The sequence below is a fragment of the Schistocerca gregaria genome, chromosome 10 (assembly GCF_023897955.1).
Source record: "Schistocerca gregaria isolate iqSchGreg1 chromosome 10, iqSchGreg1.2, whole genome shotgun sequence".
NCBI classification, from domain to species: Eukaryota; Metazoa; Arthropoda; class Insecta; order Orthoptera; family Acrididae; genus Schistocerca; species Schistocerca gregaria.
The window spans coordinates 118,802,552-118,825,245 of NC_064929.1; the positions used below are offsets into that span (position 1 = coordinate 118,802,552).

Consider the following 22,694-nt stretch of genomic DNA (forward strand, 5'->3'; position numbering starts at 1 on the left):
ATCTGTTAACTGAGGGATCGAGACGTGGCTGCACGATCCGTTACAGCCGTCCGGATAAGATGCCTGTCATCTCGACTGGTAGTGATACGAGGCCGTTGGGATCCAGCACGGCGTTCCGTATTACCCTCCTGAACCCGCAGATTCCATCTTCTGCTAACAGTCATTGGATCTCGACCAACGCGAGCAGCAATGTCGACAAACCGCAATCGCTATAGTCTACAATCCGACCTTTAGCAAAGTCGGAAACGTGATGGTACGCATTTCTCCTCCTTACACGAGGCATCACAACAACGTTTCACCAGGCAACGCCGGTCAACTGCTGTTTGTGTGTGAGAAATCGGTTGGAAACTTTCCTCATGTCAGCACGCTGTAGGTGTCGCCACAGGCGCCAACCTTCTGAAAAGCTAATCATTTGCACAGCACAGCATCTTCTTCCTCTCTGCTATATTTCGCGTCTGTAGCACGTCATCTTCGTGGTGGAGCAATTTTAATGGCCAGTAGTGTATTTATTATCTCGACACTACCGTAGTTTTTCAAGGCCTCATGCTTTGCTCTAATGACAGCCAGCCACCTTCTTCCATGTGACATTTACCTGTCTATAAGCCTGTTCTTTGTTTTATTTTCGGTTGCAGGCGTCGGACCAGGGTCTTCCATGTTCTCCTGATCCGAATCTTCCAGAGTACGAGAACATGCACAATATCCCATCCTGGTTGCAGCCGCTCTTCTTAAACGCTCGCCGAGGGCTACAGGTTGGTCTCTGCACATACTCATTTCTTAAAACGATGAGCCACATTTACAAAAGCGCCGGCCGCGATGGTCTCGCGGTTCTATGCGAGCAGTCCGGAACCGTGCGACTGCTACGGTTGCAGGTTCGAATCCTGCCTCGGGCATGGATGTGTGCGATGTCCTTAGGTTAGTTAGGTTTAAGTAGTTCTAAGTTCTAGGGGACTAATGACCACAGCAGTTGAGTCCCATAGTGCTCAGAGCCATTTGAACCATTTTTTACAAAAGCGCCATTAAAAAGAACACAATACGTTTCGGAAATAAAGCACAATATCACGACACCACCACCCTACGCCCGCATTCGTTTGCACTCTATGGGGAAATGGGTGAATTTTGCGGCCGGCACAATATACGGGGTGGCGCACGAAATGTGTTACCAATTGTTCCTTTCACTATTTACGACGCACATTAGATATTCCGCTGTGATCTCTACAGCAGTACCAGCAGAGCTTGGAAAAACAAATGAGTCACTATTTACGACGCACATTAGATATTCCGCTGTGATCTCTACAGCAGTACCAGCAGAGCTTGGAAAAACAAATGAGTTACGAAATGACGAGTAATTCACGATACTGCCGCTAGGAGACTAGTAAGCAGCAATGGCTGACAATGGAAGACTGACGACACAGCAACGATCGGCAATTGTGTTACTTTTTCATGAAACGAAAAGCCTTGTTGTGACTCATAGGCGTTTTCGACAACAGTTTAACACGACGATGGGTCCCTTGCAAGAAGACCATCCACAGGTTGTACGATAAATTTGTACAGGAAGGAACAATATTGGAAGCGAAGCGACCTCGGCCTAAGCCTGTTTGTTCGCCGGAGAATACTGAAGCGGTACGAGTTGCTGTACAGTGAGGTCCCGGGAAATCGTGTAGAATAGCAGCAGTGCAACTGGGAATATCCAGACGCTCCGTTCAACGCATTCTTAAAAGTGACCTCCATATGTACCCATACAAGATGATCTGCGCACAGAAGCTCACTGAAGAACACAAGCAGCAGAGACTACTGTTTGCTCAGTGGGCGGAGGATAGGGAAGAAACTCTCAACAACGTTTGGTTTTCGGACAAGGCGCATTTTCATTTAGACGGTGTGGTTAACAAACAAAATGTACGCTTTTGAGCCACTGAAAAACCACAAGTGCTTCATTAACGACAACATTACACTTCGAGGATTACAGTGTTGGCAGCAGTTTCCAGTCACAGACTTATTGGACCCTTTTTCTTTAAAGAAACTGTGAACAGCGAGTGTTATTTGAGCATGCTTCGCAATAGATTAATTCCACAGCTTCTTGCTACTGCCTTGTCCTTCAACACGCAGTGGTTCATGCAAGATGGAGCAAGGCCACATACTGCAAACACTGTATTGGAGTTTTTACACCAGCATTTCGACATGAGGATCATTTCACTCAGGTTTCCAGATCGCTTCAATGACGGACAAAATTGGCCCTCCAATAGTCCAGACCTCAAACTGTGTGACTTTTTTCTTTGGGGGTACCTAAAGGAAAAATTTTTTCCGAAACGTACATGTGGTTTAATGGAGCTCAGAAGGCTTATTCTTCAAGCTTCCAATGAAATTACGGAAGAGATGTGCCGTAGGGTAATCACTAACTGCAGTGGTCATTTGAAGGAAGTTAGGAAACGAAATGGTGGATATACTGAGCATGTGCTGCGTTAGAACAAATCTCCATGGACCGCTCTTCATTGTAGTGTATGTTCCATTCAGATTGTATTGGCAATGAAGTTTATATTCAAAAACAAAGTGGCAACACATTTCGTGCGCCACCCTGTAGGTGCAGACATCACTTGGGACGATCGGTATGCAGACATGCTCGTAGAATGGTTAGTCTGTGAGATTGTGCACCTGAAGATGGATTGTGTTGTGCCTGAAACTTGACAGAGGTTTTACACTGAAGCGCAAAGGAAACTACTATAGGCGTGTGTATTCAAATACAGAGATACGGAAAAGGGTACAATACGACGCTGCGGTCAGCAACCCCTATATAAGACAACAGTATCTTGTGCAGTTGTTAGATCGGTTACTGCTGCTACAGTGGCAGGTTATCAAGATTTAAGTGAGTTTGAACATGGCGTTACAGTCGGCAAACGGACGATCGGACACAGCATCTCTGAGGTAGCGATGTAGTGGGAATTCCCCCTTACGACCATTTCATGAGTGTACTGTGAATATCAGGAATCAACATCAAATCTCTGACATCGCTGTGGCTGGAAAAACATCCTGCAAGAACGGGATCAAAAATGACTGAAGACAATCGTTCAATGTGCCAGAAGTACAACTCTTCCTCAAATTGATGCAAATTTCAGTGCTGCGCCATCAACAAGTCTCAGCGTGCGAACCACTCAATGAAACATCATTGATATGGGCTTTCGAAGCTGAAGGCCCACTTATGTACCATTCATGACTGCGTGACACAAAGCTTTACGCCTCGCCCGGGCCCAATGGGGTGTTGATGACTGGAAACATGTTGCTTGACCGGACGAATCTCCTTTCAAATTTTATCGAGCAGATGGATGTGTATTAGCATAGAGACAACTTCATGAGTCCATGGACCCTGTATGTCAGAAGGGGACTGTTCAAGCTGGTGGACACTCTGTAGTGGCGTAGGAAGCTGCAGTTGGAGTGATACGGGCCCATCAACACTGACAATGGGGTGTTGATGACTGGAAACATGTTGCCTGGTCAGATGAGACTCCTTTCAAATTTTATCAAGCGGATGGATGTGTATTGGCATAGAGACAACCTGATGAGTCTATGGACCCTGCATGTAGGGGAATGTTCAAGCTGGTGGCGACTCTGTAATGGCGTAGGAAGCTGCAGTTGGAGTGATATGGGCCCATCAACACTGGCAATGGGGTGTTGATGACTGGAAACATGTTGCCTGGTCAGATGAGACTCCTTTCAAATTTTATCAAGCGGATGGATGTGTATTGGCATAGAGACAACCTGATGAGTCTATGGACCCTGCATGTCAGAAGGGGAATGTTCAAGCTGGTGGCGACTCTGTAATGGCGTAGGAAGCTGCAGTTGGAGTGATATGGGCCCATCAACACCGGCAATGGGGTGTTGATGACTGGAAACATGTTGCCTGGTCGGACGAGTCTCCTTTCATATTTTGTCTAGCGGATGGATGTGTATTGGCATAGAGACAACCTCATGAGTCTATATACCGTGCATGTCAGAAGGAGACTGTTCAAGTTGGTGGAGACTCTGTAATGGCGTAGGAAGCTGCAGTTGGAGTGATACAGGCCCGGCCGGCCGCAGTGGTCTCGCGGTTCTAGGCACTCAGTCCGGAACCGTGCGACTGCTACGGTCGCAGGTTCGAATCCTGCCTCGGGCATGGATGTATGTGATGTCCTTAGGTTAGTTAGGTTTAATTAGTTCTAAGTTCTAGGGGACTAATTACCACAGCAGTTGAGCAGTTGAGTTGAGGCCCATCAACACCGACAATGGGTGTATATTGGCATAGAGACAACCTCATGAGTCCATGGATCCTGTATGTTCGAAGTGGACTGCTCAAGCTGGTGGAGACTCTGTAGGAAGCTGCAGTTGGGCTGAGACGGGACTCATGATACATCTAGATCCGACTCTCACAGTTGACACACACATAAGCATCCTGTCAGATCACCTGCATCCATTCATCTCCATTGTGCATCCCGACGGATTTGGGCAATTCCAACAGGACAATGCGACCCCCCCCCCCCCACGTCCAAAATTGCTATAGAGTGTCTCCAGGATCACTCTCCCGAGTTTAAACACTTCCGCTAGCCACCAAACACGCGAGACATGAATATTATTGAGCATATCTGGGATGTCTTGCTACGTGCTGTTCAGAAGAGATCTCCACCCCCTCGTACTCCTACGGATTTATGGACAGCTCTGCAGGATTGATGGTGGCAGTTCCCTCCAGCAACACTTCAGACATTAGTCGAGTCCATGCCATATCGTGTTGTGGCACTTCTGCGTGCTCGTGGGGTGCCTATACGACATTAGGCTGGTGTACCAGTTTCTTTGGCTCTTCAGTGTAAATGCACTTTGTTCAGACGCTGTACATAGGGTCTTTAAAAATAAGAGGTCACATTTTCCTATGCATTGCCAAAACTAGAAAAAAAGTTTTTTGCAGTATATCCTGGAATCAATACCTGTTGAGATATGGGCTGCTAAAGGCATCATGATTGCTGTGGAGTCTGTGAACATTATTGGAGACTACTTGCATCCATTCATGTCTTCCCTGACGGGAATGGCATATTCCAACAGGATAAATGTCCCTGCCACAAGGTCGGGAATGTGCTACAGTAGTGTGAAGAGGATGATAGCAAGCTCTCGTTGATATCGTGGCAAGCTAACGTGTCTGATCTGAACCGTTTGGAACACATCGGGGATGGTATTGGGCCCTATCTGCTGTTATTTACGAGCCTTTCATTACCTGTGTGTAGACATCTGGTGCCACAAACCTTCAGAAACCAAAGACACTTTGAAGACATGTCATGCCATACACCGCTGTATTACGATCAAGACATGGATCACCACACCATTAATTAAGTGGTCATAATATTTTGCCTCTTCAGTGTAAGTGAGCAATCTTTCAGTACTATCATAGAGATGCGTGGTCGAAAGACTTGTCATGTTCTTCAGCTGGGCTAGTTTCAAATATAGACAGTTTTGAGTTCGTGCATAGTCTCAGTGACTAACATTCTTGCCATGAATCATTCACGAATGGAACAGTAGGAGGAGATGAGATCTAAAACTACCCAAAGCGTACCATAAAGTGATTTGTGTGCTGTAGATGTGGGATTATTGCTACTTTAATACTATTTCACTTATTTAAAAAATAGCGTGGTTTAGAAACCCTTAGAATCGAACCAGACAGTAATTTCATTGCAATCAGGGAAACTTTTTATCAGTCAGTCTGATTTTGTACCACTTACCACTTTTGTTTCAAATGGCTGCTGTTCCAGCTACTTGTATTATTTTGTACTAAAAGTAACAGTTTATTACCTCTGTGATTTCTAGTTAGTATTTCAGTTGTCTTTCTAATTCCCTATAAGGCCTTAGGCTTGTGATTAGCCTTTAATTACGTTAGCTGTGAAGAGAGCGTCTGCTGACAGTGAGTTAACAATGTCAGGTGATACAAAAATCTCGAGATTTCAAAGTAAACCTGCAATACTGAATTAACATTGTTTGTTTTTACTTCTCTTTAATATCTGAATTCCATATGGGACACCGAGCGAGGTGGCGCAGTGGTTAGCACACTGGACTCGCATTCGGGAGGACGACGGTTCAATACTGTCTCCGGTCATCCTGATTTAGGTCTTCCGTGATTTCCCTAAATCGTTTCAGGCAGATGCCGGGATGGTTCCTTTGAAAGGGCACGGCCGATTTCCTTCCCAATCCTTCCCTCACCCGAGCTTGCGCTCCGTCTCTAATGACCTCGTTGTCGACGGGACGTTAAACACTAACCACCACCACCACCACCACCATCTGGGACGATTTAAATTCACCCAGAGCATTAGATACAGGGAATATTCTTTGTACTTTAAAACTGATCTACAATTATCCTGAATGACAGCGCAACTTTGGTACTAGTATTAAAACTGAAATTTTAATATAATGGGGCATAGTTAGTTATTTTCACTTTCCAAGCACTCAGTAACTATAGAGGTAAAATGTTACAGTGTCTGTTGTGATGTGTTCAGTATTTCCAAGAAATGGTAAAAACTGGTTCAAAGTTACTCCGATTGAGTGTATCGCAGTTTTACATGAGCTTCTACCAGCTGTTTAAATGAAACGAAATAGGTCATCTTGTTGACCCCGTTCTTAGAGTAATAACTAAATTGTGTGCATTTATTAATGTGCTAGGGAGCACCGTTGTAATGTAGGAAATAAAATACTCGTCTTTTCTATACACATTTTTGGCAGTTGTTGTCTGCAACGACATTCTTATGACCTCGCTTTGATTTAATAGCGACAGAGAAAATTAGCACCTGATCGTTTTATGAAATTAGTGAATTACACAGATAAACACACTCAAAACAGTGCTTTAAGTTTCGCTAGAGAATCTCCCTTATGCTAAAGCATTTCAAAAGCTCTCCAACAGAAAAAACAAATGCAGAATGAAGAACGTATGACAACAAAACAATGTAATGTACTTGTAGGTTATAGCTCTGATTAGTGAAAGGTACTTCTGAGATAATTTTGTCTCCAAGCGCTGGCATCAATAAAAAATTGCATTTTTCTATAATACATAGAACAGTGGTATTAAACTGATTTAGATATTTAACATCCAGTAATAAGAAACAGTGAAAAAGTATAAACGAAGTGAATAGTTGACGTTTAAAAAAGTCTGTAAATCATACTCGTAATGGTAGAAAGTATACATAATACCAGAGTGTCATTAAAAGTGTACAATTTATTTGACTTGACGAAGCTATTTGTGTTTTATAAAATTGCGTTTTCATGCATGTAACCAAGTTTTGAGTGAAGTTATAGACATTGTAATCTGATAACCAAAATAATGAAATATTTCTGATAACATCGTGGATAGCATTGGGAAATTTGTAAGTGCTGGTGGTTTCTTTGGAACTAAACATTATTATATTGAAGTCACATTACACGTTTCTGATATGTTATTCTTCTATAAAATTATGTCCTTGAACTGCTCTAATGTGTGATTAACTGGATGGTTAGTATCCTGTGCCCTCATGTTCTGTTGTCGAACGTCTTAAACAAACAGTCGATAAAATTGGCCTGGTTTTGTGACTTAATTGTCAATGTGTAAAACTAGTTAGCAAAAACACTTTTAGACATTGATAATGTAGACACACAGTCAGAAGAATTTTAGTGGCTGTGACAACGCCGTGGAAGCCTGTACTTACACTCATTAACAAAACTGAAATGTACGCAAATTGAAATTTAGCTTCGTGTATCGCGTCCCTCGCTTGAAATCTAATATAAAACTTGATTCACTTGCTCAGTTATCACCTTGTTGTGGTCTGTTATAGGCTCCGAGGCCTCCGCCACGGACCTCTGCGTCTCAGAATGCGGTACAGGCATCGAACCCCTACCCTCAGGCAGAGAACCGCGCTGGTCTGGAACAGCAGAAGGTAAATTGCCACCATCGGTACAAGTCTGAGACGCTGTTGCTGTGATCTCAAGTCTTTCCACGCTACCTTGTGATGTCTGCAGCTCGTGGTCTAGCTGTTAGCTCTAGATGGTGGATTCCAGTTTCGATTCCTGCTCGGAACGGTAATTTTCTTCGCTTGAGGACTGGGTATTTGTGGTGTCCTCGACATTTCATTCCACCATTATCGATGTTCAAGACGCTGAAGTGGCGTCAAACAGGAAGACTTGTGGCAGGTAATGGAACAATAACAAATGAGTCTTTTGAAACTTCCTGGCAGATTAAATCTGTGTGCCGGACCGAGACTCGAACTCGGGACCTTTGCCTCCGCGGGCAAGTGCTCTACCAACTGAGCTACCCAAGCACGAATCACGCCCCGTCCTCACAGCTTTAATTCTGTCAGTACCTCGTCTCCTACTTTCCAAACTTTACAGAAGCTCTCCTGCGAACCTTGCAGAACTAGCACTCCTGAAAGAAAGGATATTGTGGAGACATGGCTTAGCCACAGCCAGGGGGATTTTTCCAGAATGAGATTTTCACTCTGCAGCGGAGTGTGCGCTGATATGAAACTTCCTGGCAGATTAAAACTGTGTGCCAGACCGAGACTCGAACTCGGGACCTTTGCCTCCGTGGGCAAGTGCTCTACCAAACTGAGCTACCCTAGCACGACTCACGCCCCGTCCTCACAGCTTCACTTCTTCCAGTACCTCGTCTCCTACCTTCCAAACTTTACAGAAGCTCTCCTGCGAACCTTGCAGAACTAGCACTCCTGAAAGAAAGGATATTGTGGAGACATGGCTTAGCCACAGCCAGGGGGATGTTTCCAGAATGAGATTTTCACTCTGCAGCGGAGTGTGCGCGGATATGAAACTTCCTGGCAGATTAAAACTGTGTGCCGGACCGAGACTCGAACTCGGGACCTTTGCCTCCGCAGGCAAGTGCTCTACCAACTGAGCTACCCAAGCACGACTCACGCCCCGTCCTCACAGCTTTAATTCTGTCAGTACCTCGTCTCCTACTTTCCAAACTTTACAGAAGTTCTCCTGCGAACCTTGCAGAACTAGCACTCCTGAAAGAAAGGATATTGTGGAGACATGGCTTAGCCACAGCCAGGGGGATGTTTCCAGAATGAGATTTTCACTCTGCAGCGGAGTGTGCGCTGATATGAAACTTCCTGGCAGATTAAAACTGTGTGCCGGACCGAGACTCGAACTCGGGACCTTTGCCTCCGTGGGCAAGTGCTCTACCAAACTGAGCTACCCTAGCACGACTCACGCCCCGTCCTCACAGCTTCACTTCTTCCAGTACCTCGTCTCCTACCTTCCAAACTTTACAGAAGCTCTCCTGCGAACCTTGCAGAACTAGCACTCCTGAAAGAAAGGATATTGTGGAGACATGGCTTAGCCACAGCCAGGGGGATGTTTCCAGAATGAGATTTTCACTCTGCAGCGGAGTGTGCGCTGATATGAAACTTCCTGGCAGATTAAAACTGTGTGCCGGACCGAGACTCGAACTCGGGACCTTTGCCTTTCGCGGGCAAGTGCTCTTCCAATCGAGCTACCCAAGCACGACTCACGCCCCGTCCTCACAGCTTTACTTTTGCCAGTACCTCGTAACCAGGAGAGCTTCTGTAAAGTTTGGAAAATAGCAGACGAGGTACCGGCAGAAGTAAACCAGGAGAGCTTCTAAAGTTTGGAAAGTAGGAGACGAGGTACTGGCTGGCAAAAGTAAAGCTGTGAGGGTGGGGTGTGAGTCGTGCTTGGGTAACTCAGTTGGTAGAGCAGCTACCCGCGAAAGGTAAAGGTCTCGAGTTCGAGTCTCGGTCGGGCACACAGTTTTAATCTGCCTGGTAGTTTCATAGCAGCGCACACTCCACTGCAGAGTGAAAATCTCATTCTGGAAACAAATGGGTGTCTGCAACATCATACAATTGTTTAAAGTCTTGTGCAAGACACTTCAAATTTGGGTAACTTCTGCACTCCACATTCATTTAAACTTGTGTACTTTATTTAAGACTTTGTCTTCCTTTACAATACCCCAGACCATATTACTGACATTTGTCCCCATTACTGTGAGAACCTGCGATCTGACCAGAAATTAAAACACCGTAAAAATCTGGTGAAGCTTCGTGCGGTGTCTCACATATCTCTGTCTGTCACGTCACATCACACTTTTCAGTTCTGGGCACATAGTGAACACGTAAAGATGCCTAGAACAGTAGTGTATCTCATCAAATATGAAGTGACTGCTGAGGGGCTTCGCCTAATTTAAAGCAGCCCACATAACATAACTGTCATGCGTTTCCGCCATCGTGGCAATTCTCAGCCGCACACTGCAAGTGCAATGAAGATGCTCGTGCAGCGTTTTCGATGGGAAGTGTTGGATCACCCACCACACATCCCGTTCTTGGCTCCCTCTGATTTTCGCCTCTTCGTTTACATGAAGCACTTTGGCACAGACAAGGAGCTGCAGATCATCAAAATGCGTTGAAGTCGGGACCTTGCTACGAGAAATATTTAAGTGGGAGCGTCCACCATGCTGAGAAGTAGCTGGAAGGTGTAGCTAAACGTTGCAAATAAAACGTTTTTGACTTTCACTGTTTTTCTTTCTGCAACCAATTAGCCACTGAAAAAAAATGGCAGCATAAATTGACAGTTTCTCAATGGCAACCATTTTCTTTATTCAAGATGTATCATAACGCTCATTTCTCTCCAATTCGATTAATTACTTCTTGGTTAATTTTAGTCTTAATCATACTTCTGTAGTATTACATTTCGAAAGCTTCTGTCTTTGTTCTTCTATGAACGATTCGTCGACTGCAATTTACTTCCATACAACATTACTCTACAGTCAAACAAGCCAAATACTTTCAAAAACGACTTACTAACACTTAATTTCATATTTACGCACATCAAAAAAAGTTTAGCATCATCCCATTTTCCAGAACTCCTGAAGATATCGTATCACACAGTCCCTCTGACTGTTCAGAGATGTCACTAAACCCACCCAACGATGTAAGCAATCATGGATTAGGAGACGGAGGGGGTCTGACAGCCAATCAGTTCCAGTCGTTCCACCAGGAAGGAGGTACACGGCTCGTGATGTCTGTAGTTCAGCCATGCCTAGACGGTCAATACCGTGGTTCGATCGCGTCCGCAAGGTCATACTGTGCCAGGAGGGGCCCTCAATAAGGAGTGTCCAGGCGTCTCAGAGTGAACCAAAGCGATATTTTAGAACATGGAGGAGATACAGAGAGACAAGAACTGTCGATGACATGCCTCGCTCAGGCTGCCCAAGGGCTACTACTGCAGTGGATCACCACTACCTACGGATTATGGCTCGGAGGAACCCTGACAGCAACGCCACTTTGTTGAATTATACTTTTCGTGCAACCACAGGACATCGTGTTACGACTCATACTGTGCGCAATAGGCATGGCGAGATCTATCTTTGCAAACACGACACAATGCAGTGCGGTGCAGATGGGCCCAACAAAATGCCGAATGGGCCGCTCAGGATTGGCATCACGCTCTCTTCACCGATGAGTGTCGCATGTGCCTTCAACCAGACAACCGTCGGATACCTGTTTGGAGGCAGCCTGGTCAGGCTAAATGCCTTAGACACACTGTCCAGCGAGTGCAGCTAGGTGGAGGTTCCCTGTTGCTTTGGGGTGGCATTATGTGGGGCTGATGTATGCTGCTGGTGGTCACAGAAGGCGCCGTAACGGCTGTACGATACATGAATGATTCTTCGATTCATGGTGAGACCATATCGGACGCATATTAGCGAGGCATTCGTCTTGATGGACGACAATTCGCGCCCCCATCGTGCACTTCTTGTGAATCACTTCCTTCAGGATTACAACATCGTCCGACTAGAGTGGCCAGCATGTCCTCCAGACATGAACCCTATGCAACATCCCTGCAATAGGTTGAAAGGGGCTGTTTATTGACGATGTGACCCACCAACTACTATGAGGGATCTACGCCAAATCGCCGTTGGGGACATTCTGGACCAACAGTGTCTTGACGAACTTGTGGATAGTATGGCATGACGAATACAGGCATGCATCAATGCAAGAGGACCTGCTACTGTGTACAGGAAACTGGACCACCACCTCTAAAGGTCTCGCTGTATGGTGGTACAACATGCAATGTGTGCTTTTCATGAGCAATGAAAAGGGTGGAAATGATGTTTATGTTGATCTCTATTCCAATTTTATATACAGTTTCCGTAACTCTTGAAACCGACTCGATACAAAACTTTCTTTTATGTGTGTAATATTAACAGTGTCGTTTTTTCAGTAACGCTCTCTATGCTATCGCATTTTATTTCCACTCTATTTTGTCCATCATCAGTTATTTTTCAGCTCAAGTAGCAAAATTCATTCACTGATTTTAGTGTCTCATTTCCTTATATAATTCCTTCACCATCATGTGTTTTATTTCACCTACATTCCATTATCCTATTTTAATTTTCTTGGCATTTATCTCATAATCTCTTTTCTAGAAAATATCCATTCCGTCCAATGGATCTTCCAGTGCATTTTCCATCTCTGACATTTTTAAAGAGTTTATTAACTTTATTTCTATCGTCTAGTTTTTATTTGACTGTACTTCCATATTAAAAACACAGATATTTTAAGGAAATGATGTCGATGTTGAAACAAAGCTATTAGGCTGTCTATATCTGTATTACTAAACACCTAAAATGCTTACACATTTATAGTTGTATTTAATACAATTATTGACCAAAATTAAAAATGGAAAATGCCATTATAATCTTTTCATTGGGTGCTATATTCTTATGTCAGTGGAGTAACACAACAGATCAGGTATCAGAGTTAGAAACTGAGTGTATGTATTGACCCACTGACACACAGAGCACAAATGATCAGACTAGATTCACCCAGTATTTGAGAATGAGACCACTTAGTTATACCCAACAAACCTTAAATATTATTTCAAACCTTTTCTAAACTTTTTCATTAGTCTATGGTTGAATAACGCGAAATTAATAAAAGCGACATAATTAGGCTCAAAGATTTAATATATTAACTCATTTATAAGGTAACCAGACGTTACAACCTGTTTAAGGGGGTAAAACGTCAAATATACTGACTTGGAGCAGGAGAGGCGCCACAGAACATTTTAATTTCCACTGCCTGCACTTTTATAAATAAATTCATAAAACTTTGCCAACATGACCAGGAAGGATTCAGGATTAACAATTGTAACAGTGGAAGTTCAATGACATGGCAAAATATCTTTTTTTTGCATGTGAAAATTCATCAATTTTTCGCTTAATATCAGCTGCATTCGTTGCAAGAGCTATAATTTTCTTCATAAGTAAGAAAGATTCTTCGACGAATTTTGCACAGCATACAAACCATACTGACAGGTGTATGAAACTCTAGAATTTTCCAAATCTATAAAAACTGTGTTAAAAATTGAGATAATTAACTATAAAATTTAAGTTTTTTTTGAACATGAAGTTTAAAATGTAACAGCTCATTAATTTTTTCGTAAATTAAATGAATTATAGAGTTTCATACACCTGTAAGTATGGTTTGTATGCTGTGCAAAATTTATCGACGTATTTCTCTTACTTTTGAACGAAAGTGTACCTATTGTAACGACTGTAGCCTATAGTATGTCAAAAAAATATGAAATTTCATATGTAAAAATAGTTGTTTTGTTACGTTTTGGAACTTCCACTGCTACCAGTGTGGATACTGAATCCTTCCTGGTCATGTTGGAAAAGTTTTATGAATTTATTTGTAAAAGTATAGGCATTGGAAATGAAAATGTCCTGTGGTGCCTCTTCCGCTCCAAGTTGGACCGTTTGACATCCTACTGCCTCAATAGATGGGATTTCGATTCTTCAAGGAAACGGGGCAGAATTTATAGTTTTCTCAAGTTAAGGACCACTATTTTTCATGTTCCAAAAACTCTGTTAGATCAAAGATGTTAATATTGTATTTCATCGCTATTGTATGGCCAGCATCGGTATTACTCACGGAATTTTCCAAATATCAACATAACAAAAACAAAGTCTCATCAACAGAAACATCATCTGTATGTTCATGTGACAGAGTTCCATTATGCTCCTCCGCTAGAGGACGTTGTGCAATTAAAAAACAATCTACACCAGTTCCATTTGTGTGTGCCAAACGATGTAAAATGTATGTGGTAATCTGAATGGTGCAAGCTGTGTTTACGTCGCTGATCCATTTTGCTGACTGTCTGGGCTTGTGGTACTCAGAGTCACCAGCTACACACAGGAAGTCCACCATTGACTGGGACACAGCTGTTCCCTGGTCAGCCCACAGACGGGACGCAGGTGTTCTGTGCTGAGCCAGTCGCCACGTCAACACCGCAGTCCTCTTGCAGCAGCTCTCCAGAGTTTGACAGCCTGGAGAGGGCGGCCAGGGGATCCAGGCGTCCAGCTGGGCCATTCCAGAGGGCCGGCCTCCCGCTGGGGAGGGAGGAGGACACAACGCTGCGTCGTAACTGGGAGGTATTTGTGTTCTGATCCTGCTTCACCAACTACAGCTATACCACAGTCTAACAAATAAGTCACAACACTCATTGCTGTAAAAGTTGTTACCGTTTGACAGATCGAGCGCCACTAGCGCTCCAAGCGGCGAGTATGGTGAAAGACAGTCGTGTCGTCAGCATAATGTTTGTTTTGCATCAATTTCCTACATAATTTAGGAAATATTTGAGTTATTTTCTTGTCTCCAAGGGTTTGTGTAGTATTGGAAGGCATGTTGTTCTTGTTGTGGTCTTGAGTCCTGAGGCTGGTTTGATGCAGATCTCCATGCTACTCTATCCTGTGCAAGCTTCTTCATCTCCCAGTACCTACTGCAGTCTACATCCTTCTGAATCTGTTTAGTGTATTCATCTCTTGGTCTCCCTCTATGATTTTTACCCTCCACGGTGCCCTCCAATAGTAAATTGGTGATCCCTTGATGCCTCAGAACATGCCCTACCAACTGATCCCTTCTTCTAGTCAAGTTGTGCCACAAACTACTCTTCTCCCCAATTCTATTCAATACCTCCTTGTTAGTTATGTGATCTACCCATCTAATCTTCAGCATTCTTCCGTAGCACCACATTTCGAAAGCTTCTATTCTCTTCTTGTCTTAACTATTTATCGTACGTGTTTCACTTCCATACATGGCTACACTCGATACATATACTTTCAGAAACGACTTCCTGACACTTAAATCTATACTCGATGGTAACAAATTTCTCTTCTTCAGAAACGCTTTCCTTGCCATTGCCAGTCTACATTTTATATCCTCTCTACTTCGACCATCATCAGTTATTTTGCTCCCCAAATAGCAAAACTCCTTTACTACTTTAAGTGTCTCATTTCCTAATCTAATTCCCTCAGCATCACCCGACTTAATTCGACTACATTCCATTATCCTCGTTTTGCTTTTGTTGATGTTCATCTTACGCCCTCCTTTCGTGACACTGTCCATTCCATTCAACTGCTCTTGCAAGTCCTTTGCTGTCTCTGGCAGAATTAGAATGTCATCGGCGAACCTCAAAGTTGTTATTTCTTCTCCTCTGAATTTTTCTTTTGTTTCCTTTACTGCTTGCTCAATATACAGATTGAAGAACATTGGGGAGAGGCTACAACCCTGTCTCACTCCCTTCCCAACCACTGCTCCCCTTTCATGTCCCTCGACTCTTATAACTGCCATCTGGTTTCTGTACAAGCTGTAAATAGCCTTTCGCTCCCTGTATTTTATCCCTGCCACCTTTAGAATTTGAAAGAGAGTATTCCAGTCAACGTTGTCAAAAGCTTTCTCTAAGTCTACAAATGCTAGAAATTTTGTTTTGCCTTTTCTTAATCTAGCTTCTAAAATAAGTCTTAGTGTCAGTATTGCCTCACGTGTTCCCATACTTCTACGGAATCCAAACTGATCTTCCCCAAGGTCAGCTTCTACCAGTTTTTCCATTCGTCTGTAAAGAATTCGCGTTAGTATTTTGCAGCCGTGACTTATTAAACTGATAGTTCGGTAATTTTCACATCTGTCAATCAGAAGGCATATATGATTCTAAAAATGATTCTAAAATAGGCGAAGGATGGACAAAAACTGTGAATCGAGTGTGCAAGCTATAACACAGTCGTGAAGAAATACTTGTGACGTTGGATAGAAGTGCAGCTTACCACATTGATATCAAAAGAATATAAACACACAGATTCACACGTAAGAAGCACATACATGTACCTCTACATGCAAAAGCGATCGACAGTCATTTATCGTACTGTAGGCCTACTGTGTTTACCATTGTCACCGCCTGTTGCCACAAGTACGACCTTCATATTTATATTATTCTAAGTGGGACAAGCAACTGCCAAATAGTGGGAGAAATATGTTGAAAACATTATAATGAGCTGATTACATTACATTTCACGAAAAACCAAATATTTGAATAATTTTCGAACAACCTGTCAGTCAACAAGGTGCTAACAAAATAATGTCATCACACGAAGGAAGCAAGGAAAGTTACTAACAACAGAAATGAATGAAATACATACCAAATATTACGCTTTTGTAAGACGCGAATAACTGCACTTAATCTAACCGCATGTCTGTGTTGACGATTCACACGAATTTGGCACTGACAAATGGAGAGTTGAACTGGCTGATTCTGTCTAATAGGACTGTTTTACAGCTTTATATGGATTGTCGAATCTTTGTGGCAGTTTCCTCTTCATCGTCAGTTGAGGTGGCTGTTTTGGAATGTCAAACAGTGTGGGTACTGCATTCCACACGAGTTTGTTATTGTCTGCGTTCATGGACTGGTTTTGTTCGAAATGTAACGGACAAAACCTAATATTATTATACAGGTAAACTGGGTCTTTTTTTCTCGTCTGCTATTAACTAGCCATTTTCTGCTCCTAAAACGAAACACTAATACACATGTAGTTTGCAAGGGAATCCTGACGATACAGTTTAGTAACATGATGGTATATACCTCTCAGGATCCTTATGAAGCCAAAAAAAGGACAGCTGTGGTGTCTTCTTCCTGTTGTCGCTGCAATTTATTTCGCTTCAAACGCTCCCGCTTGTAAAAATCATTATAGAAATCAAAATAAACAACCACTATTCGCGCCAAACTCACAGTTACTGACCGCTTGGGGCGCTGCCGGCGCTGTAGGCAACAAAATCGAGGCGAAGTGTCGCGACTGTTGTGTTAGACTGTGGCTATACTCTGAAAAACCACTCTCAGGTGTACGGTAAAGGGTACTTCTCACTGCACCACATAATAGGGTCTCTTCTCATTCCATTCACATATGCCCTATGGGAAGAACAGTAGTTGGAATGCATGTCTCAATACCGTAATTAATCAATTCTTGTTTTTTCAGTATCATGGGAGCAATACTTGGGAGTTTTTAGCATATTTGCGAATTTCTAGTTTGATACTGTTTCTTGAAACATCGTAAGAGCCATTCCTGGGATAGTTGCTGTCTATGTTCAATCATATTTCAATTCAGGTCTTTCACAAACACAGTCACACTCTCCAAAGGCTCAAACAAACACGTGATGATTCATGCTGCCCTTATCTGCTCAGTTCAATATCTGCTGTCAGACCAATCAGGTACAGGTCTCACACATTTGAACAATGTTCTAGTATGGGTTGCCCACGAGTTTTGTATGCAAATTCCGCTGTATACTATGTATCGGTTCCAGTCAACACAATAGCCTGTTGCTATAGTCATTCTACTTGTCAAAACATGCTGTCACAATATTCCGGCACACCATCTGCCTACTTGTCACAGGTGTCGCATACACCACTCGATACAATGCTGCTGAAACCTCCCAGCTCAGTGTAACCTTGGTACAAGTTTTCATTCGTAGCTTGAGTCTGCATACATACATTATAGATTTCTGAGATTTGAAAAGGTCTCTGCAACCATCTAGTTTCGTGTGATACTGCAGCTTCATTCGTCTGGTCAATGACAGATGAAGTTGTAGTAAACTGGGATGGATCAGCAGCATAGTGGCAAGTGGTACATGTAGCATCTGGTGTGATCAATCAAGAACAAGCCCCCCTTGTGTGTATAAATACTGGCCATCTGGGCAGGTTGGGATAGAGTGAGAGGGTCAACAAGTTGACATCTTCTGTAGGTGGGTTTCCTCTAAGAGGTCCCTATTGTTCACATGGGATCCTTGCAGCACTATCTGCCTTCACATCCAACAAGAGTGCTGATGGGCCGTGTCAAAATGAGGGCCTCCCAGCTACTGAGCTGTGGTACATCTGCCAGAGCCACTCTCTCGTATGCAGATGCTTTTGCCACACAATCAGATAGACCTGGCTAAGACGCCTGGTTCACAGCTGAGCCAGTGTCTCAAGCTTGTCTCACTGCAGTGCCGAGATGGGCACAGCGACTGTCCGCTATATCTGGGCCCTACACCATGCGCTATGGCCTATGAATTCGATGCACACCTATCAGCACCTTCCTGATGTGGGCAAGATTCTGGAAGATGATTGTTGCAGTGTCTGTGTGTTTATGGGTTGCATTTTTTCATATGACGTGTGAAGCCAATGCCAGCACGGCATCTCTTGCTGAAATTGTCACAAGTGTATCTGGCTGCTGAGGAAGGAGCAGTGGTAGCATTGCGAAGCTTTTTCTGCCTTAATCTAACAGGTCTTCATCATGCTTCGACATTCCAGACGATATATCATCACGTCACTCTGGTCTCTTGCTAGCCTGTGCCTCCCATCTGTTTGTGTCGATTCCAAACCTCTCCATATCTCGTTTACAGGAGTCCTTGAACCTCAATACAGAACGTCCTACAGGTATTTTGGCTATACACCATGCTCTATGGCCTGTGTATTCGATGCACACCTATCAGCCCATTACTGATGTGGACAAGAGTCTTTTGTGATAACCCACTAGGGAACAGACAACCGTTTTAACTGTCATCGAGTTGCCCACAGCTCTTCGAAGCATCCTACCTCCAGCAGACATCACTGGCGCAACAATAAGTGATATTGTTTCTCTTATATTATGTCAATGAATTGAAGCCTACCTTCTGCTTTACCAATGGCTGGCCACATTCATCTTTCCATTTTGTATCCCTACAGGTACTTACGCCCAGGTGTTTCTGTGACTTGACAGAATTTAGTTGTGTATCGCAGATATTGCAGTCAGGAAACATTAGATTTTGTTGTTGTTTTGATTGCAGAATTTTACATTTTTGTCTTAAAATAAGTTTCCAATCTTTTCATAATTAAAATGTCATAATTGTATCCATACCAAAAAGAAATGATCAGTTCTAGGTGCAAAGAACCTCAAGAGAAATTGAGCTAGAGATAACAGTCTAATAATATTTAACACTTCGTTTTGCCCCTGTTGTTGCATAGAAGACTTTGCTACACTCTACCACTGTTTAGAAGTCACCGTAATTGGCAAGGGAACCTTGAACCGCTGCTCGCAACTCATAGAGATCTGCAACAGAGTAGAAGACATGCAATTCTCACTTAATGTGTCCCAGAAGAGCCCAACAAAAGCGATATAAGCAAGTGCAACGCATGATAATATCTGTCAACTCTTCTTCAAATCTGTCTACTATAAATCATGCATGGGACAGGTGCATGTGCACTTCTATAAGTGTTGAAACAGTAGTATATGACTTTTATATCGGCTTTTATCCCGTTTGCCAGAGACTGACAGAGATGGACGTGGTCAATTTATCCCATTGAATAATCCTCCATATCAGGCTACCATCTGCCATAAAATGGTCCCTGGTGGTGAGATCTGTCATACCATATGGTTTCTGACATATCTATAACTTGCCGTCAGCACTGACAAATGCATACTATGGTTCACCTGTCTACACAGTCTCTCCCTGTCCTTTGAGCGTCTAATCAGGCAGTCCATATGCTCTTCCTAATCACCACACCTTGTGAAGTGTGATGAACAATTCATGTGCTGGATACTTGCTTCTGTGCCCTTTGCGGAGAACGTGGTGAGGCAGTACTGATTTGATAAGTGTGGTGGGTCGGAGGAGACAAAACTAGCTCTTTATTACTTTCCAATAGTTCGTATTAGCTGTAGAAGCTCACATCTGTTGGGAGCCAGAAGGTGGTCTGACCCACAGACCTAGGTGGCAAGAGTCTGTGGTGAAGACACTTGCAACTACTACGAGGTGCAGTGCGACCTTGCGTAGTAAACAGTTCTGTCAGCTGAGCTACATCAGGAGCTGATTAGGCAGAGTGGCACAGTGCGGTTGAATGCATGATGGGTTTGCAATCAGCCCCACCCATGGTGTGTGTGACACAAGGCAAAGACGTTTGAGGGAGCAAATTCCAGTCCAGTGCCTAGCTAGCAGCATCTGGGGCTGGCTACACCCAGTGGCCAGAAGGGCTTCATTTCAACTCTCAGCCCATCAGTGCTGTGGCTGGACTCCCAGTAGACAGCCTTGTAGGAAATATAGTGGAGGAGTAGCGTTCTTGCTGGGTAGGCTGACACATGGACAGACATCAACTGCATGACTTAATGGTAACACCAGTTGCCATCAGATCACCGAAGTTAAGTGCTGTCGGGCTGGGCTAGCACTTGGATGGGTGACCATCTGGTCTGCCGAGTGCTGAGGCAAGCCGGATGCACTCAGCCCTTGTGAGGCAAAACTGAGGAGCTGCTTGATTGAGAAGTAGCGGCTCTGGTGTCATAAACTGACATTCGGCCAGAAGAGTGGTGTGCTGACCACATGACCCTCCATATCTGCATCCAGTGACGCCTATGAGCTGAGGATGACATGGCGGCCGGTCAGTAACGTTGGGTCTTCATAGCCTGTTCAGGAGGAGTTTAGTATCGCCATACATATCACGTACTCCACAGGCTGAAGTGTGCGTGGTTTTTGTATCGAGATAGGCACTGACCAGAAGGTGGACAGCAATGCTGACTCAGTACTGTAGCATAGTGCTGCATCAGCATAACGTGGCATGTGTTCCTCTCATGGTATCGAGTTCTCTTGCCTAGGAGTGTGCTATTACAGAGTAAACGAGGCAGTATTGAAGCGTCCTAGAGAGCATCTTAAGCTTTAAAATTATAATGTTTTATGATAAAACGAAGAACCTCAGAAGGAATCTGCACAGATTCAGAAAAATCCACAAGTTTTGTGAGGATTCGACGTCTATTTGGCCATTAGCGCAGAATGTGTAGCCACAGCAGTTGAGGAGCGACGTGTTACTCACGAGATTCCTGTTAAAATGTGTGTTTCATGTTGTTGCAGGCAATAGTTTGAAAGTTATGTGTAAATTTGTAGGAATATTTGTATATTTGAAGGGATATGCAATAGAACACATAAGCTTAGCTGTAGTTAAAGTAGGTGAAAGACTTTGACTCATTGGTAAAATGTCCGCAGCTCGTGGTCTTGCGGTAGCGTTCTCACTTCCCATGCACCGGGTCGCGGGTTTGATTCCTGGGACTGGGTGTTGTGTGTCTTTCATCATTTTCACCCTCATTCACTCGCAAGTCGCCTTAGTGGCGTTAAAGAATTTGTGGAGCGGTGGCCGAACCGCCCAGTGAGGGGTCTCCCAGCCACCAATGCCATACCCTCATTTTTTATTGATAAAATACTAGGGAAATAAAACCAGTTTACAGAGGCCATTCCTCACAAACCACTCGCCTGAACCATCCTAGAATATTTCTGAAATGTGTGGGAACCATTCCATACATGACTAACAGGGGATATTGAGCGTAAACAGAGCAGGGTAGTATGAACTGTCACAGGTTTATTTGGCCCATGAGAGTGTGCCACACACATGCTGACAGAACTGCACTGACAGACACCTCAAGATGCAAACTATATTCTTAAAATCTTATGTACGAATTTAAAGAATGAGCTCTAAGTGAGGAAACTAGATATACTGGGTGTCCAGAAATTAAATATCTATTTTCTAAAAACACTGATGGTATTTGGAAGTTGCTATGGTATCAGTTTATAAGTGATTACCTTCAACGTGTTCACTATCAATGTCACGACACACTTCCCATTTTTAGCAGTGTTGCGAAACACATTCTGAAACATTACTGGTGTTATGGCACCAGCAGGTTGAGCAATGCGGTTCTTGGGCTCCTGAAGTGTGGCGATGTACCAGGTGAGCACACATCCTTTGATAAATCCCCACACGAGAAAGTCCAACAGCGTAAGTTAAGGGAATGTGCTGCCCACGGCAAGGGGCCTGCGCGTTCAACCCATCTCCCAGGGAAAAGTGAACTCAGAAATGTGTGAACATCTGTGGAAACAGTATCCCTATGCCCATCCTGGATAAGCTGTGGCAGCAGAAAATTTATAAGCATATCTAGGTACCCTGCTCCATTTACGGCTTTTTCAGCGAAGAAAAACTTTCAGTAAACCTTGTCACACATGAGGACTATCTAAACATTAACGTTGGGAGAGTCTTACAAGACATCAACATTTACCACTGGTGGTGTGTCAGCACAGATATGCTGTTATGCCTGTTAACCTTTCCACAAAAGTGGAAGGTCTCTTCATCGCTGAATAACATGCGATTCAAGTTGTTGTGCTCTCCATGTGCAATGTCAGCAGCTCGTGGTCTAGTGGCTAGCGTTGCTGCCTCTGGATAACGGGATACTGGGTTCGATTCCCGGCTGGATTGGGGATTTTCTCTGCCTGGGGACTGGGTGTTTGTGTTGTCGTAAAGAAAGTGCTTCAAATGGCTCTGAGCACTATGGGACTTAACTTCTGAGGTCACCAGTCCCCTAGAACTTAGAACTA

The 22,694-nt window shown here is 43.7% G+C and overlaps 1 protein-coding gene across 4 annotated transcripts in view; it reads left to right on the top strand.

Annotated features, from left to right (window-relative positions):
• Nucleotides 1-22,694, top strand: part of LOC126293454 (uncharacterized) — a 146,291-nt gene that overhangs the window by 58,355 nt on the left and 65,242 nt on the right. For 2 of the 4 annotated variants that reach the window (XM_049986696.1, XM_049986697.1), the window contains exons 3-5: nt 633-749; nt 7,803-7,904; nt 14,186-14,440. In XM_049986696.1, the coding sequence (XP_049842653.1) occupies nt 633-749; nt 7,803-7,904; nt 14,186-14,440 (474 nt within the window). The remainder of the gene's footprint in view (nt 1-632; nt 750-7,802; nt 7,905-14,185; nt 14,441-22,694) is intronic. The other 2 variants (XM_049986698.1, XM_049986699.1) reach the window with 2 other exon arrangements.